This window comes from Berghia stephanieae, chromosome 1 (genome assembly GCF_034508935.2).
Source record: "Berghia stephanieae isolate SIO BIC M18660-M18661 chromosome 1, UCSD_Bste_1.3, whole genome shotgun sequence".
In the NCBI taxonomy this organism is placed as follows: Eukaryota; Metazoa; Mollusca; class Gastropoda; order Nudibranchia; family Aeolidiidae; genus Berghia; species Berghia stephanieae.
This window is the reverse complement of record NC_088360.1, coordinates 77,807,038-77,826,271: the sequence shown is the minus strand read 5'-3', so window position 1 is coordinate 77,826,271 and position 19,234 is coordinate 77,807,038. Positions and strand designations below refer to the sequence as shown.

Genomic DNA, 19,234 nt, shown 5'->3' with positions numbered 1-19,234 from the left:
GCCACTTGTCATTTCTTACACAAAGATTATACTTATTGTAAAGGGCTTTGAACTTGTTGATGTGTTTTGAATGGAGACCATAATTATGTAATATTCACCACATTTTGTCTCTATGGATAGTATCAAGTGCCATTATCATCACTGATTATTATTGTTGTAATTGTCGTCGTTGGTGATGGAGGTGGTAGTTGTAATAATGGTGGTTGAAGGAGACCAGTTTTATGGTAACTGCAAAAGAAATTAGTCACCATCAGAGAACTATAAAAAATGTAAAATTACTGCAACATGCTTCATGCATTATACATTTTAAATGTTATTTCAGGTCTGACCTGGCATTTGACTTTGTTGGATATTTATACATATTCCTCAATGATCTTGCTACCGCAGCTAATGCAGTTTATACAAAGCAAAAGCTTGACAGCAAGGTGAGCTTATATTGTATGCATTTTAGAGCTAACTGCAAATGATTATGAATATGTTGTTCATCTATAATTGAGACAATGTTTTAAGTGTTTTTGGGGTTGTTTTTATTTTGTTTCTTTTCCCAACAGTTGATGCATTTTTATGTGCATTTTTTTGGTTTTGTTTTTTCAAATGATGTGGTATTTGTATGTGTAATATATATCATGGTAATCGCGGTTTGCGTTTGTATTGCATTCATTTGTGTTATCCTAGCCTTTACTCAACATCTATATAATTCCTGTTGATATAATGCAAGAAATCCGTAATAGGGCAGCTTGACTTCCAAGCACACGAGGTTTATCTATTCATTGGCTTCCTATTAAAAAGAGAGTTGAGTTAAAAATCTCTACAATTGTGTTCAAATGCCTAAATGATATAGCGACATCTTATATCTCAGGGCTTCTTGAATTGTATACACCTGAATGACTGTTTAATGTTTTCATATGTAAACTATTCTAGCTGAAAAAATCTCTCGGTGTAAATGCCCCAGAAGTATGGAACAAATTAGATCAAATAAATCAAAGACATCCCGAAGGTTGAGGAAAACTTCAACTTAAGGAAAATTTCTTTTCAGGCAAGCTTTTGAGTAGTGTTTTGTTTTACCTGTTTTCTTTGTATATAGAATACTTTGTAAATTCTGTGCACTCTATAAATTATTTATTACATTAATTCTGAATGAATCAGGGGATTCTAGTCAGCCACACACATGAGATTTTACAAAATCTCTTTTAACCCAAACAGGGATGGGTTGGAATTCTTTAATTTTATGTACATTATTTCTCATTATCTCTTTTATCTCATTCAATGTAGTCAACTTCCTGAACTGTTTGAGTCTCATATGATGACACCGTATACCTAAAGAGTTATTATCTAAATGCCAACCCATTGGTGTCTTCATTGTGAATAAGAGTTAGACACAACCTTTAAGTGATTTTGCCCTTCTTTAATCTTTGTGACATTTTGTTGACTGAGTTCAATCTTGGTGTATTGAAATAAAAGAAGCAGTATGCACATACAGTCCACTCCAGATAATCGCAACACCTTAGGATCAGCGAAAATGTTGCGTTTAACCGAAGTTGAGTTTCCAGTCCACTAATGCAACATTTTTTATATTCAAACCAATTGTTGTAAACATTGTTCTTAGTCCAACACAGAGTGATTGAAATTAAAACCATATGGCAGCCCTGTATATATTTTTTCAAGCAATTGCAGCTATAATGCAAGTCGACATCTTATTCAGACTTGATTCACTTTCACTCTTTTGTTCTCAACATTTGTAAGAGTCAAAGAGATTAGCCGTGATGAGAGACAATAAATCTCACCAAACTCGTTGGTCACAATGCACAGTCGTCAATCCCAAAACAAAGGATATCGCTCAGTCTCTCTTCACTCTCGATTTTTCAACTTGCCACGATTTCTTCCATGGTGAAATTTAATCATGATATTTTGTTTGATTGATTTCTTGAATTTACCACTTTTTGAGGGCGAAAATTTGTTGCGATTAACCGAAGTTTGTTGCAATTTACCAGTGACTTTTATATAGAATTAATTCTGTTTCTTGGGAAATGTTGCGATTAACCGAGTTGCGATTATCCGGAGTGGTCTGTATTACATGACTTATCCCATTTTCAATATATGATTTCTTTTTCCAGGGTTTAGGTAAATATGGCCTTATGTACTACAATTCCTTATTGATGCTTTTACCCACTTTGGTGTTTACAGTTTATGATGGAGAGATTGTAAAGGTAAAGTCGTCTAATAAACATCTAGATACACATTTACTTTTTAATTGTTGATTATTAAGTCTAAAATCAATTGCTGTCACATTTTATAAGTATTTCTATTGAAGAAAAATTCCAGCCGGCATAGGAGTTACATCATTCAACAGAAACAGTGACAGTTAGGGTTTTCAACGATAGTCTTTTGATTATAAACATTCTTTTTGCTAAATTTGCTTATCCAGTCTTCCTTTTGACATAATTGATCATGATCTGAAATTGCTAAGGCATATCAGTGCAACTCTTGATTGGGTTCCTTTCAGTCTGAATAATCCTAGACGTATCATTGTTGTGGATGAGTATAGATCTTTTGACTTTGCGCTTCCAAGGGTTCAGTGATTGGAGCAGTTCTTTTTGTTTTTTATGCCCCCTGTCTAAAATCATCAGAAATTTTGGTCTATCTTGCTATCAGTATGTGGATATATGCAGTTATATTGCATCTCTGACATGAGGAATTTGCACAGGAATCAGACGCGAGGGAGAAATGGAAAAGCAAATCACATTTGATGATTGGAGGCACTTCCATTCCAATTGTTGAAAAAAGGAAAAACTTGGGCACATTCATAGACTCTAGACTGTTAATGGAGTAATGCATTAATAACTTGCTTAATTCTCTCTTTTTTCAATTAAATTCATATCCGATGATGTTACCAAGCAATTGTCTGTGTCCGTTGTGCTATCAAAATTAGATTATTGTAATGTTCTGTTTCGCATTTTGTAGCATAATCTGAATCGTTTGCATAAAGTTCAGAAAAGCGCTGTATGGCTAGTGTGAGGCATAAATTAAATGTGATTCTGCCAGACATCTGCTTCATAACCTGGATTGGCTACCTATATTGAAAAAGATTGAAGTCAAAGCTTGTGTATTAGTTTATCGTTCCTTGAAGGCAATGCCCCTATCAGCCTTTCTAACTAATTGAAAGGTTTTCAAAGTCCAATCCTTTACATTTGCCAGTGATTCTACAACATTTGTCACTCAGACATGCAAAAAAAAAAAAAAGCTGAATGAGATCCTTTCCTAAGTTTGGACCACCTGCATGGAAGCCATACAGCATTTGTGAAACAAAATCTTCATTGATTTCTATATGCTCACTAAATCATTTGTTTAGACTTAAGATTGTAAGAAAAATAAGGCAAGTTTTTTAAAAAAGGATTGTGTATGTTTTTTTAAAGACAATATTATTTAATTTATCAATGCTGATGTTTTCTTCGGATCTGGAAATCCGCAATTTTGGTGTCAGCGGAGTACTTATGTCCTATTAGAAAATAAAAATATTTCCCCCATTCAAATGGACTGGCAATGAGAGACGTGATGTGTGTGGTGGAACAAATAGGTGCAATTTCCCCACTCTCCACAAGTTTTGCTAGAGTATCAATGATAGTTTATGATCTCAATTGCTCTAAAAATGGTCAAATTTTGATTATATTTATGTGTGTGTCTGGATGGGGTCTTTAAGTAGGCTCAGACTAGATACATCAGGGTGTCCAGACAAGTCGGATAAGTCGGTTTTTGGTCGGATGGCCACTATTTGGTCGAATAAGTCCGATTTTGGTCGGATAATGGATCTGTAAGTTGGATAAATCAAAATTTGGTATGTAAAAGTGACGCAGGTCGGCAGTTGCAAATATCAGATCAGAGCAAATATCAGGTTCTATTTCAGAGCCTATAAACCTGTTAACATTGAAAATGCTCACTTTGCCTGGAGTTTAAAACCATTAATTGTGAGTTAAACTCCAACTATCATACAAACCATTCTTATTACACGAAACACTCAACGGATATTGGTTCCTCTATCCATGAGTCTGTTTGGTTTAGCGGCACATGTATCAGTTTGCATTATTGCAGGGATAGTGGATAGTAGGAGTAGCGTATGGCTACATCTCCACACTGGAAGTCTCCAGCCAGTCTTTAAATTTGTCACCGCATTGAGGACAGACTCAAAACCTCCCGCCAATCTTGTCACAGGGACAGTGTAAGATTAGGTAGTCTGCTGTCTCTGGCAGTCCCTGACAGTGGGGACAGTCGAGTGAGTTCCTCAGACCCTATCGATGCATGTTTGCATCAGTCCTTCAGGATCATTAAGGTACTCAAGCTCCTGCATGATGACAACGTGACGATCCTCCGTAAGAGGGGATAATGGATGAAGGGAGTCGGCATGTGAAGATGAAACAAACGACGTAGTACATAGGAGTGTCATGAAGACGCTTGTCGTGCAGGTGTTTTTAACCCCTTAACAACAGCTACGCTGATTTTTTTTTGTTCCATCTATATTATTTTTAATGGAGAATAAACAGTTTTTACCAAGAGAGTTATAAGAATATTGTGACTCAGACTTCAGTTATCTATAATTGCATTGCAGTTACTTGTCTTTGATCTGATTTTGGGTCAAAGTAAGGTCGATTTATGCCTTTAACAGGGTACATTGTTTATGTGTTTTAGTTTTACTCTTTTTTTATAATTCTTTTTCTTCTCTTTTTTATTTATTTATTTATTTTTATTTTAAAAAACAAACTCAGTATTGCTGATTAGTTTCTTTTTATATGATTGGCAAGTGAGGTAGGAATGTCACAGGATGCTGGACGGTGCGTGTAGTGCAATTAATCCTTTACTAGTGACACAGGTATTTTGTTTTCAAATGATAGTTTCCCTTTATTATTTTTAATTCAGAATAAACTGTTTCCACCCTGAGCACAGTACGAATATCATGACTCAGGCTTCAATCAAATTATAATTGCATTGCCATTACTGTTATTTGATGTAAATGGTTAGATCAAATTAAGATTGAAATTTGCCTTTGAAAGGTTAATATGTTTAGGTTTTTTTCGATTTTTAAAATTTTCAAACACGGCTTCACTGTTTTATTGGGGGGGGGGGGGGGGGGGTTTACAGTCTGGCATGCACACACAATGTCTTGGCCCCAAAACGAGGCATCTAGGTCACAAAACAAAGCATCTAGGTCTCATTTGTGCCATGGCAGCAACCAGATCAAGAGACATTCCCATTAAAAAGAGCAATTCTACCGTCCAATCAAAGGATTGGTAGGTACTTTAATAAAAATAGACAACTTGACCAATCCCCAGACTTGAAGAAAATAGTAAATCTTATATTGTTTCATTACAATGCCGATGTGGAAAACTGATTTTTGGTCAACAAGAAGATCACAATTGAAAACCTTGTTGAAGAGTCATTGATAGCAAGATACTTTACTTGCCAATTCATTAATGGAGTGAAAGTTTTTGAGGTGGTGATATGCGGGGGGGGGGGGGGGGGGGTTTACAGTCTGGCATGCACACACAATGTCTTGGCCACAAAACGAGGCATCTAGGTCACAAAACAAAGCATCTAGGTCTCATTTGTGCCATGGCAGCAACCAGATCAAGAGACATTCCCATTAAAAAGAGCAATTCTACCGTCCAATCAAAGGATTGGTAGGTACTTTAATAAAAATAGACAACTTGACCAATCCCCAGACTTGAAGAAAATAGTAAATCTTATATTGTTTCATTACAATGCCGATGTGGAAAACTGATTTTTGGTCAACAAGAAGATCACAATTGAAAACCTTGTTGAAGAGTCATTGATAGCAAGATACTTTACTTGCCAATTCATTAATGGAGTGAAAGTTTTTGAGGTGGTGATATCCCATGACCTGGTGAAATCATGCAGCAAAGAAGGGCTCGGGTATTCTAATACCCTGAAAGAGAATAAAGAAAGCAAGGATATTCTGGAAAAAGAGGCCACCAGAAAAAGAAAATAATAGGATGAAATGATGCAGTTAAAGACCAAAAAAAAAGATACTTCAAAATGACATAGATTATCTGACCAAACTGCAGATGACTATGTTAAAAAAGTCATCCTCAACAATGTATCATGATCTTTTGGTCAGGAACAATGCACATAGGAGAGGCTGAAAATGTAGAAATAGGATATTCTTGCTTCAGAAATAGCTAGGAAAGAAAAGTAGTTAGACTAGAAGCTTAGTCTGCCATTGTGTGTATAAGTTAATAGAATATAAAAACAGTGTGTAAATAGCATAGAATATGTTAGTGTGTGTGTGTGTGGGTATAATGCAGTGAAGTTAGTCCCAATATATTTCTTGATGTGAGTAATCAAAATTGCTGAACCACGTGGCATAGTCAGATTCAAGCCATGATGTCCTGAATTGTCCTTACTTTGGAATTCCCTCAAACGGTAAGATTGATAGTATTATAAGTAAATTTACTACTTCGTGTCATTTTGTAATGTCCGATTGCAAAAAATTGTGGTAGGATTTTTGCTTGGGCTGGTAGGATTTTTTAATGTTTCTGATACCTGGACACCCTGTACATGCATAGTTTGCTATTGGATCTATTTCTGCTCTTTGTTTGGAGATACCCCCTTAGTTTTACTTCTTTTTCTTTTTGTTTTGTTGGGGTGCTTGCAAGTGCAGATGTTTAATATATTGATCATTCCTTTATATTTAAAGAAAAAAAATTAAAATCGAGCTGAAATGACTTAACAAAACAAATGATGGTATTTTTCTTTTCTCATTTCCCTCTATTTTACTTACATATAAGATATTCAGGCTTCAGGTACCCCCCCCCCCCCCAAGTCATTTTTCTCTGCTTTTTACAACATTCTGAATTTTAAATTGCTCCTTTAGAAAACCTGACATAAGTCTTGTTATGTAACATTTTTCTATTTGTTTTATTTTCAGGCAATGCAGTACGATCAGTGGTTTGAACCACTATTCTTACTGCAGTTCCTCTTGTCATGTGTCATGGGTTTTGTCTTGAATTATTCCATTATACTGTGCACCCATTTCAACTCTCCCCTCACTACTACCATTGTGGGAGTTTTAAAGGTATGATGATGTTGGTGTTAAGTTTAGTGAAAATTCTGTTCATGAAAGCAATTGCTATCGTCCATTTCACATTATAGAAGCCGGGATAAACTCTGTCTCCATATGCCAAATAGCTCTGAAGGACTACTTTGCCCTGACATAATGCCTTATTTACGCAATTGGTCACAAATGCTTCTTAGCATCACTGAAATCATTAACTCTCTTTGTGCCTGAAGGGATAGAAATCCCCATCCCTTCCGCACTTGGGATATATAAGTGAGTAAACATGGGCGATTACCGTGAATAAGTAACAAGATATGTGTATGCTTTCCTATCATTCAGTGTAAAGATTGTGATGGTATTAGCTCTCCATGACAGACCTATACAAGGCCCATGGCTGTATGCACATGTAACGAATAGTCTTTCTGATCCAAAACTCTTTCACAGGGAAAAATCCAGTCGGAGCAAAAATTTTGGGTTAAGGGCAACTTCCATCAAATTCTGGTGAGGTCAAATTGTTTCAATCACTACTACTACAACCACCATCATCACAACCACTACTAATACAACCACCACCCCCACCACATCATCATCACTGCCACTACTACTACTACAACCACCACCACCACCACATCATCACTGCCACTACTACTACAACCACCACCACCATCACATCATCATCACTATTACAACCATCACCACCACACCATCATCACTACCACTACGTCTACTACTACTACAACCACCACAACCACATCATCACTACCACTACTACTACAACCACCACTACCACCACATTATCATTACTACCACTACTACTACAACCACCAGCACCAGCACATCATCATCACTGCCACTATTACTACCAGGCCTGTAAACCTGTAATTTCCGGCAGTACGATTTTGCTCTATATTTTCTGTTTAGTGCAAATATTTAAAAAAATAAAATTAAAAATAAAATCCGTAACATCAAAGAACAGAACCAACAAAAAAGAAAATTCTATTTCATTCCTTGAAAAAATAAGTTTTTTTTCCGTTTCGAACGACGACTTAAAAGAATAAAGAAAATTTTTATTTATCGCATCAAAGACAAAACAAAACTAGACGGTCTAGTCAATTAGCTATATTATCATTCCACCTATACGCTCTGTTAGACGTGGATGTATTCACTGCCTGCCTACTGTGCCACCGGCAGCAAGAGGGTCGCACGAGTCATCTAACATGCCTAATCAGTATATAACTAGGACGCATAGCGTGTGTCAGACGGGGCCGTTTCTCTCTATATGGCTACTGACACATGCATTTCTCCGACTCTCTCTTTTTTTTTTCCCATGTTTTTTATAAATCAGTCTCAAAGTCAACGGAAATAAATAATGCAAAATAAATATTTTTCTGTGAAATATATTTTTTTCTTCGAAAGCTCTCTTTTTCCTCCTTCACACACGACTGCACCACCACCACCTCCTCCTCCTCCTCCTCTTCTTCTTCTTCTTCTTCTTCTTCTTCTTCTTCTTCTTCTTCTTCTTCTTCTTCTTCTTCTTCTTCTTCTTCTTCTGCTTCTTCTTCTTCTTCTTCTTCTTCTTCTTCTTCTATAAAGAATCAGCTTGAAAATTTAACACAAACAAACCGGAGCAAAGATAAAGCAGCTTTCAATTCAATGAACACAACTATCCTCATGAAGAAGTTGTCATCCATGAACCTACCTAGATATCTCATAAAATGGTTCTATAACTTTCTTTGGAAAGACATCAGTATATTAAAATAGGAATTCATTTCCTTGCAACAAAGTCCATTTCAATTGGTTGCCCACAAGGATGTGTTAGCTCCCCAATTTTGTATATTTTGTACACAAATGATTGTATGTCTTTTCATGATAAAAGTCTTATTGTCAAATATGAAGACGATATAGCCATTTTAGGACATTTGAATAGCCAAGAATCAGAAAATCAATATATAAACCAAATTGAACATTTTGTGAATTGGTGTCAGAAAAACTGCCTTGATCTTAATGTATCACAAACAAAAGAACAAATTTTTGATTTCAGAAAAAGTTAAGTTCCTCCAACTGTCATTGTAATAAATTAACAAAAGTTGAACTTCTCAAGCAATTCAAATATTTAGGAGTGATTGTTGACGAATTCAAATCTCATGTTGGTGGCATCTCGAGGAAAGCATTGAACAACACTACATAAGAGCTATTGAGAGGAAAACATTTGAAATTCTAAATAACAAGACACATCCTTTAAAATATGAATTTACTCTCGTGCCATCTGGTAGATGATATTTAGAGACAAAATGTAGAACAAATAGATATTGCTTTCATATTTACTTTCATACCATCTATGAAAGTACAATTTTTTATCCTTATAAATATACTCACATGCCAAAATGCCTGGAAACAACAGAAACTTATATCCCAGAATTAATCATACCATTTGCACGATCACATGCTGAATTATCCAGCTTTAATAATAAAGCCTCAATAAAAGTTTTCGTTAAAATCTCAAAGCAATACTGCATTTGGATCGTGTGCCACTAAGTGTGTTTTGTGTTAAATATAACACTCTAGATGAGCACGGTTTGATTTAATGTCAAAATACGATCTTATCAACTTTACCACATGGCACGTCTGGGCGAGTTATTTCATTCTTCAAGACAACACAATGGCAGAAAAATTGGGCAAGAAACCCATTGGAACTATAGAAAACGTGTAAAAAATGTTAGTAAAAAAATTAGAACTGTGATTAAACGCCATCTTCATTTAGATATTTATATCATTTATCATTTTGGTGTTTATATATTATTATTTCATTAATGTATTTTTCTATCTATGTATAATATTTTTAATTTCAAGCATTATAAACCAAATGACAAATTGCCATTGTTTTTTTTTTAGACAATAAAGATTATGCTATATTATTATTATTATTATTATTATTATTATTATTATTATTATTATTATTATTATTATTATTATTCAAGTTGGGCCCTATTATTTCATGGTTTTTATTTTTATAATTTTATAAACAAATATATATTTAATTTTTTTTTCTTTTTATCAGAATCTGTTTGTAACCTACATTGGAATGGTCTTTGGAGGTGATTATGTGTTTTCTGTGCTAAACTTTACTGGAATCAATATAAGGTAAATGAAATATCATATTTTGATTGCTGCATCTGGTGTATTTGATTTCATGGTAAATCTTGAGCTCTTACATTTTACCAAATTTTTGTCAGATTAAATGGAAATAAGCTTTTTATCGCTCTTCTTACATCCTGGTGAGAGGTTTGAAATTTAGGCCCATTATCTTGCTAACTCTTATGTTTGAATATTTATGTACTATCATACAACTTTATGTTCTATTTCTTGAACTAAAATCCTGAGGTGAAATGGGACGAATTGTCTCTCTATATTTTATATTATATTTGTTTGATAATAATTTTGATGACGCTTTTGAGTTGTTTTAGACAACACATAAACCATATCACTGCTTGTATTTATCACAGTTGTTTCTTTGAAGGAGTCTTCTTTGTACTTTTTATCTGAGGCCCTCATAAGTGTGACTTAAGTCCATAACCTCTTAAATTTCTTACCTTTCTCTTGTTGGGTGAGGGTGATGATATGACCAAAAGGCATTCAAAGCCCTGTTTAAATAGATACAATTGCGTGGGGACCTCTGACCTCCTATGGTGGCGGGTGGTTGGATGGGAGCATCACCCTTGAATCATATACCTATGATGTTCGCATGGGTGTACGATCCGATAGTGATGTCGTTTCTTCTTCTCTTTACTAGCCTATCCTGCTTCTTTGGTTTGTGATTGTATTTTTGACAGGGGATATTTTTTTTTCTGTAAATCTTCTGCCTGTTTGTTCTTGGTTATTTATAATTTAGCTTATATCTTTAGGTTATGATTTTGATTTACATTTGTACTATTTTTGTTAGATTGCTTGTTTTTTTGTTTCAGCGGTCTCTCATATAACCTCATTTGTGTTGGAAGAGACCTAAAGCAATAAACAAAAAAAAAAAAAAAAAAAAAAAAACCTCCTATGGTGGGTTGGGTGGGTTTTCACACCTCCCAAAGTGGGCGGGGAGGTACTTACTGTGTCTTCTGTGAGTCAAATGCATTTTACCTTATTTGAGAGATGATGTTTTTTTCCTTGTAAATCACCTCTCTGTTACTGTTATATTGTATTAAAATTATCAGTTTTGAATTCTGTATATACTACTTCGTAAACATTTGAGTGTATCCTTCATAGTGGGATCCTTTGCTTGTGCCTGGATGGGACTATTAGGCCATGTCAAAATTTGCACATCGATTGATTGCTCATGGAATCTTCTGTTCCCTATTTGACCCAGTCCCCTTTGTCTTCCTTTTTCTTTGGTGCTTTTAACTTCAAATCTACAAATTTCCTCTTCAATGACGCCTAATGTTGCAATTGCTGTAAAACCTCTTAAAACTAGCAAACAAACAAATAATTACAAACAAGTAAAATGTTCCATTTACATAGCCTTATCTATGGTTTGTCACAATATTTATTTCTACACGTTGACAACAGAAAATAATTTATGTCCAGTACACCTTGATACTTTTACTTCAGTGAACTTGTAGTAGTCCATTTTGTATTGTGTGACACTTATGTATTCTGGAAATGTTTTACTCTCTTTACTTTTTCAAGCATATTTATTTCACCAATATTAAAAAAAAAAAAAACAAGTAAAAGAACCTAAACCAAAAAAGAGCAAGAAAAATCAAACACACACACAAACACACACACGCACAAACACACACACACACTCACACACACACACAAACACAAACACACACACACAAGGAAATAGAAATAAAAAGAATAAGCAAACGCAAGCCCAAAAGCAGTGTCTCCCAAATTTGATTGCTCATGAGCTTTATTTTTATAATATTTCATTTTCAGTGTATTTGGAAGTATTGTGTACACATATGTGACATTCAGCCAGAAGAAAAAGCAGCCAACTCACAAGGTTACAGGCTCTGTCATAGACGAGACATCTATAAAGAAAATTGTTACTCAATGATAATATTATATGTTGATAACGTTTGATTTTATTTATATATCATAAACTCAAATGCAGAATATTGGTTTGTTTTTGTTATTAACTCAGAGACTTACAAAATTTATGGTTGTACATAGAATTTAAATGTGAATGTTTTTGCAAACAGTAAAATTATTTAAGTCTTGTTTGATAGCAAATAAGAGGTTTATCAAATTATATGAATTGCTATGATTAAGACAGAATGTTCCGATTTGACCACTTTCATTTTAAAACCGATTTTATTCGTTTTCCAAATCCCAACTTAATACCGCTCCGAGGCGTAGGGTCACATTTGATCAACCTCCATTCAATGTCATATAAAAGTAAGTCAAGTTTTCATACAAAGTGTAAACTAAACAAAAGTTTTATTCGGTCTTATGTCACTGCAGAAATCATTAAGTTTGGTATAATGGAACTGCCCAGTGGCAACTTTGTATTTGTCACACAGAGATGGAAAGACTAAAAAAGGGTCTCTGCTCAATATTATTGATGTGGTATTGTTTTATTAGTATTGAGTAGGTATGTATCAAAAGTAAGCCTTATCAAGCTTTGATAAGGACATATTGAGAATATCAATGCCGTCAAAAAACTGTTGAATTCATTCTAGTTTAAAATTAGACTGACAGAGAAAACCCTTAATAATATATACATTGATTTATAGAAATTTAAAAGAATACCTAAAGTTTATATAGATTATTATAAGACACGCTTTAGCCACCTTTAGTTTATGCTATTGGTGCTCAGGCAAACCAAGCTCTCGTGGATTTTGAAAATATGTCTTGCATCAAAACATATAATTTATGGTCTGATTTACGATATAAACAACTGGTGGGGTTTCCGACCTCCCTTAGTGGGCAGGGAGGTACTTGCAGTGTCTTCTATCCCCCTGTATCTGTTTTCCAATTGCTTTCTGTCTTTGTCTTGGAATGAGATTACTTGGTTTTGTCTTGACCCTTCTTGGCTGAGAGGAAAACAGTCGAATGTATAGTTAAAGTTTTGGGAGATGATATTTTTTTCCTTGTAAATCATCTCTCTGTTATGTACTGTTATTTTTGTATTTTTATACTGTGATTTGTAAACATTTGAGTGTATTCCGCTAAGTGGGATATTGTGCTGGTGTCTGGGTAAGACTTAAGTGATCTGAACCTCACTACTATCAGTGATGCCAAAACTATGGTTTCACTGGAAAAAACTTCGGTCTGGAGCAAAAAATTCTGGGTTCCAGGCAACTTCCGTCAAATTCCGGTGAGGTCAATTTGTTCCAAGGATACCCCCCCCCCCCCCTCCAAGCACCTCATCATCACTACTACTACAACCATCACCACTACTACTGCAACCACCACTACCACATCGTCACTACCACTACTGCTACAACCACCACCACATCAGCATCACTACCACTACTACAACCACCACCACACCATCATCACTACCAATACTACTACAACCACTACCACCACATCATCATCACTACCACTACTACAACCACCACCATATCATCATTGCTACCAATAATACTACAACCACCACCACCACATCATCACTACCACTACTACTACAACCACCACCATCACATTATCATCACTACCTCTCGTACTACAACCACCACCACCACCACATCATCATCACTACCTCTACTACCACAACCACTACTACAACCACATCATCACTACCAATACTACTACAACCACCACCACCACATCATCATCACTACCACTACTACTACAACCACCACCACATCATCATCATCACTACCACTACTACAACCACTACCACCACATCATCATCACTACCTCTACTACTACAACCACCACAACCACATCATCATCACTACCAATACTACTACAACCACCACCACTACATCATCATCACTACCACTACTACTACAACCACCACCACATCATCATTACCACTACTACTACAAGCACCACCACCACCACCTCATCATCACCACTACCACTACTACTACTACTACAACCGCTACCACCACATCATCATCATCATCACTACCACTGCTACTACAACCACCACATTATCATCACGACCACTACAACCACCACCACCACATCATCATCATGATGACTACAACTACCACCACTACATCATCATCACTACCACTACTACTACAACCACCACCACCACATCATGATCACTACCACTACAACAGCCACTATCACATCATCATCACTACCACTTCTAGTACAACCACCACCACCACCACATCATCATCACTACCACTACAACAACAACCACTATCACATCATCATCATCATCACTACCACTACTACTACATCCACCAACACATCATTTTCACTACCACTACCACTTCAACCACCACCACATAATCATCACTACCACCACTACTACAATAACAACCACTATCACATCATCATCATCATCACTACCACTACTACAACAACCACCAACACCACATCATCCTCACTATCACAAGTATCACAATCACTACCATGAGGTTTTGGAGCTTTACTTCATTTAAAATAATGAAACTTTGAGATTGTATTTGGCAATGTGTTTATATAGCATAATATAATTCTAATCAGTTATCTATTTAGAACTATACAATATGTAAATACTATTCCAAATACCATTCCAATTCACTTTTCTTATGTGCCGAAATTCCTCTTTCGGCATTGAAATTCCTACGAGTGGTATCTGAAATTCCTGTGAGCCAAATTTACAGTTGGTATCTCTGTACACTGATAGTGTGCTCCTGGAATCTACATCTATTCCCTATTTGAACCTTTCCCCTTTGTCTTACTTTTAACTCAAGTCCTTTTAATTGTACATCTAGAATGTTTTTACTATCCAATTTTCTTCCTTTTTACTGGCTCTGAAATGACCTTAATGTGTTGCAAGCGCTGTAAAATCCTTAAAATCAAAAACAAAATATAAGATATTAACATGTTGTGTTTTATCCATAAGGACGTGAGAATTAGATAACAGATTAGCATTATTGATCATTATTATCATCAGTCTTCTTCTTTCTTCATTGAAGATTATGCACCAAATTTGGTTCATACATAACCAGCACAGTTTGTGCCAAGTCTAGCCATTCTCTGTCATCTCTTTTCCCACCATCTTTGTCCAAATTCCTCGTCTGCTTCTTTTTATTTATTTTTTCATCTCCGTGGTGACCCATTTCCATGTCATACCAAACATTGAAAATATGTGTGAGCCACCCAAAGTATCTGTCATGTTACCGTAGAATGACCTTATGTCTTGATGGTAAAATAGCTTAACTCTCTCAATCCTGGGACTGACTGAGCAGTCAGATGCCTGAGCCATGTGGAAAGACAAGATAAGGGTCAGATCAAAAGCATGAGAGCATTTTGAAGACTCTAAAATGAGGAAAAAGTAAAAAACTGGGGAAAGAGATGAATTACTGTAAAATGGCCAACAAGTCATGCAGTATAATATAATATTATGTAAAAATGATATTTTTATTAGTATGTGTTGTAAAATATCATAGCTTTATACTATCTGGGATGAGCATTAATCAGGATGATGCTTGGCTGTGAAAGTGAAGCACTTTCGGTTTACAGACGTCTCGCCATCTCGAAAACTTTACAGTGAGTGTGTGTTGAAAATGACGCACTGGGTTGGGTTCCTGACCTCCCATAGTGGGCAGGGAGGTACTTCTATCCCCCTATATCTGTTTTCCAGCTTGGTTTCTGTCTTTTGTCTTGGAATGAGATTACTTGGCTTTGTCCAGGCCCTGGCTGAGGGGGAAGCTGTCAAATGTATGGTTAGTTTTGGGAGATGATATTTTTTTCCTTGTAAATCATCTCTCTGTTATGCACTGTATTATGCTTTGTTAACATATTAATTATGATTTGTAAACATTTGAGTGTATTCCTCTTAGTGGGGACCTGTGCTTGTGTCTGGATGAGACTTTTAGGTGATCTCAAACTAAGTACTTTGATAGTACTAACGAAAGAGTGAAAATCGAGAGGCTTTGGGTGGGAACAATACAGATAATGGTCATTTTGATTCAAACCCTTCATCAGCATAACAATATACAAGTTAAGATGGAAAATAAATGAAATAAAATGCATTATAACTTGTATTGTCTGTACTCAATTCGAAGCCTCTCTATTTTCGCTCTTTCGTTAGTATTTTCATGATCCCAGGCAACCATTGAGTACAGATGATACAAGTTATAATGCATTTGATTTGATTTCTTTTCCACGTTAATTTGTTTATTGTTGTGCTGGTGAAGAGTTTGTACCCAAAACATCCATTGTCTGTATTGTTCCCATCGAAAGCCTCTCTATTTTCATTCTTTCATTAGTATTTTCACGATCCCAGACTTAAGGCAGCCCCCACCGTTCTGTACTTTGATAGTATGCTCTTGGAATCTACATCTGTTTCCTATTTGAACCAATTCCCCTTTGTCTTATCTTTTCTTGGATGCTTTAATTGTAATTCTAGAACTTAATTCTATGCCATTTTCTTCTTTGTTTTTTTACTGGCGCTGATATGACCTTAATGTGTTGCAAGCGCCGTAAAACCCTTAAAAAACAAAAAACAACAAAATGACGCATGTGTACCCACGCCACTCTTGTTTGAGTGCAACAATCTATTTATAAAACTTGTGGGAAACGATTAGTCATTCATTCATTAATTCAAAAATTAGTCTAGAAAACTAGCCACTCAAGAAGGAAACAGCAGGATAGTCTTTTTTCACTGATATTGATATATCCATGATCAGGGCTTGTGTGTAGTAGAGTAATTCATGGATAAACCTGTTGTAATCGAACGAGCGACCATAAAAATCATAGAACAGAGCAGGCAGATCTGTTCTACGTGTGTCCTTGCTGTGTGACTTTGATCGCACTATTCACACAACACAGTTTGTGCTATGCCTTGCTATTTTTCTGGCCCTTAATGTTACACACACAACCAACTCTGTGCTGTGCGATCAAGAATAGCAAGTGATGATTTGCTGTGTGACTTGGGTTTATATCTCATGGTGAGGATTTTTCATTGGACAACGAAGAAGGGTTGTCAACACAAGATAGTATAATGAAAATAAACAACTCATGGTCACCATCAAGACTGAAGGTCATTCTACAATAATGTGACAGTATTCCTTTAGAGTAATTCGTTTGATCAGGTTAAGGTGGTTACATATTTTTAAGGATGTAATTGTTGCATAAATTTAAAATCCATATCGTTAGTTGAAAACGGCATATCAAACAAACCTTAGATGATTTTACCAAAGTTTATTGTTATTTTAATGACCCAGAACCTGTTTCTCTGATCATGGTTCTAAAAAAAAAAAGAGCTGATGCGCAAAACTATTACTTATCAAGAATGTTGAATAAGAATGTTGAATTTGTATTCAATATGTCTTTCATGTGAGGGTTTATGGATTGGTGTATTAGTATTATTATTTTGCATTCATGTGAATTCAACCTTGCTCACATTTTTAGAAAGACGATTGTTATAATTTATTATTATTATTATTATTATTATTATTATTATTATTATTATTATTATTATTATTATTATTATTATTATTATTATTATGCCATTAATATTAGTATTATTAAGATTGGATTTTGCAAACCAAAGCAAGAGAGCGTATATATGCAAAACTATTAGTTATCGTTGTTTACAACAATATAAAACTTGTATTCAATATGGTTTTCCATATGAGGGTTTTTAAACTGGTGTATTATTTAGCATTAATATGAATTTAAAGATACCTCATATTTTATAGAAAGATAATTGTTGTCTTAATGTCCCTATAACATAACATATCATGGTAAGGGTTGCTTAGGTCAAAAGCCTTCAAATGCCCTTTCAAAAACAGAATGGTTCAAGTTAAAACTTCTCTGATATAATCGTAACTATGATCATCATTTACATCATAATCATAGTAGAGCTCCCTGTTAATTTCATTTTTGAAGTGATCTATACTTTTGAAGTCTTTGGTTATAAATTTCAAGACTGGGTGGGGTTCCTGACCTCCCATAGTGGGCAGGGGGGTACATACTGTGTCTTCTATCCCCTTATATATGTTTTCCAACATGCTTTCTGTTTGGCTTGGATTGAGACTTGGTTTTGTCCTGGCCCTGGCCGGAGTCCTAACTGAGAGGGAAACAGTCAAATACATAGTTATTGTTTTGTGAGATGATATAATTTTCCTTGTAAATCATTTCTCTGTTAAGCATTATTATATTTGTTATTTTGAATTTATAATGTAAGCATTTGAGTGTAATCCTCTTTGTTGGATTTTGTGCTTGTGTCCGGATGAGACTTATAGGTGGTCTCAAACTAAGTACTTTACAGTGTGCTCTTAGAATCTACCTCTGATCCCTATTTGAACCAGTTCCCCTTTGTCTCACATTTTCTTTTGTGCTTTAATTGTAATTCTAGAACTTTTAACTATCCCATTTTCTTCATTTTTACTGGCGCTGATATGACCTTAATGTGTTGCAAGCGCCGTAAAACCCTTAAAAACAGAAACAAAAACAAACCATGCACAATGATAGTATGCTCTTGGTACCAACATCTGTTCCCTACTTGTGCCATTTCCCTTTGTCTTACTATTTTTGTGTGCTTTTTATTATAAATCTATAAGTTTTTACCGTCCCATTGTCCTTTTACTGGCGCTGAAATGACCTCAACTTGTTGCAAGCACCGTAAAACCCTTAAAAACATTTTAAAAAACATCTCTTATTTCAGGCAATTTGTATTTGTACATTCTTGTTAGCTTTTTGATATAATATTTGTAGTAAAAGTTGTTTTTAAAGTAAAAGTTGTTTTTTAAATGTAGAAATCTAAGAAGATCTGAACAGTATTTTTGAAGAAAGTGTGTGAGGCACAGCCACTTTATTTTATTTATTCATTGCATGATAAGTTTATATAAATTTGCATGTCTTCCAGTGTTACGGAAATTATAATCTCTCAACAGTTGTTTACATGGGGAATATAAGTGCCTGTTCAAAACTATGGTTTATTTTTATTGGTATTTTAATGACATATATGCGATTGAATTGATTTTTGCGGGTACAGTTTATTCATTTAATTAGACAAACAATTAATCAATAAACAGTTGCATTGTAAGCCTA

At 35.1% G+C, this 19,234-nt stretch overlaps 1 protein-coding gene across 4 annotated transcripts in view; it reads left to right on the top strand.

Moving 5' to 3' along the window:
• Positions 1 to 19,234, top strand: part of LOC144957903 (UDP-sugar transporter UST74c-like) — a 39,362-nt gene extending 20,128 nt beyond the window's left edge. For all 4 annotated transcript variants that reach the window (XM_078889456.1, XM_078889447.1, XM_078889466.1 and 1 more), the window contains 5 exons: positions 323 to 425; positions 2,115 to 2,207; positions 6,938 to 7,084; positions 10,125 to 10,207; positions 11,996 to 19,234. In XM_078889456.1, the coding sequence (XP_078745582.1) occupies positions 323 to 425; positions 2,115 to 2,207; positions 6,938 to 7,084; positions 10,125 to 10,207; positions 11,996 to 12,116 (547 nt within the window). In that variant the 3' untranslated portion in view covers positions 12,117 to 19,234. The remainder of the gene's footprint in view (positions 1 to 322; positions 426 to 2,114; positions 2,208 to 6,937; positions 7,085 to 10,124; positions 10,208 to 11,995) is intronic.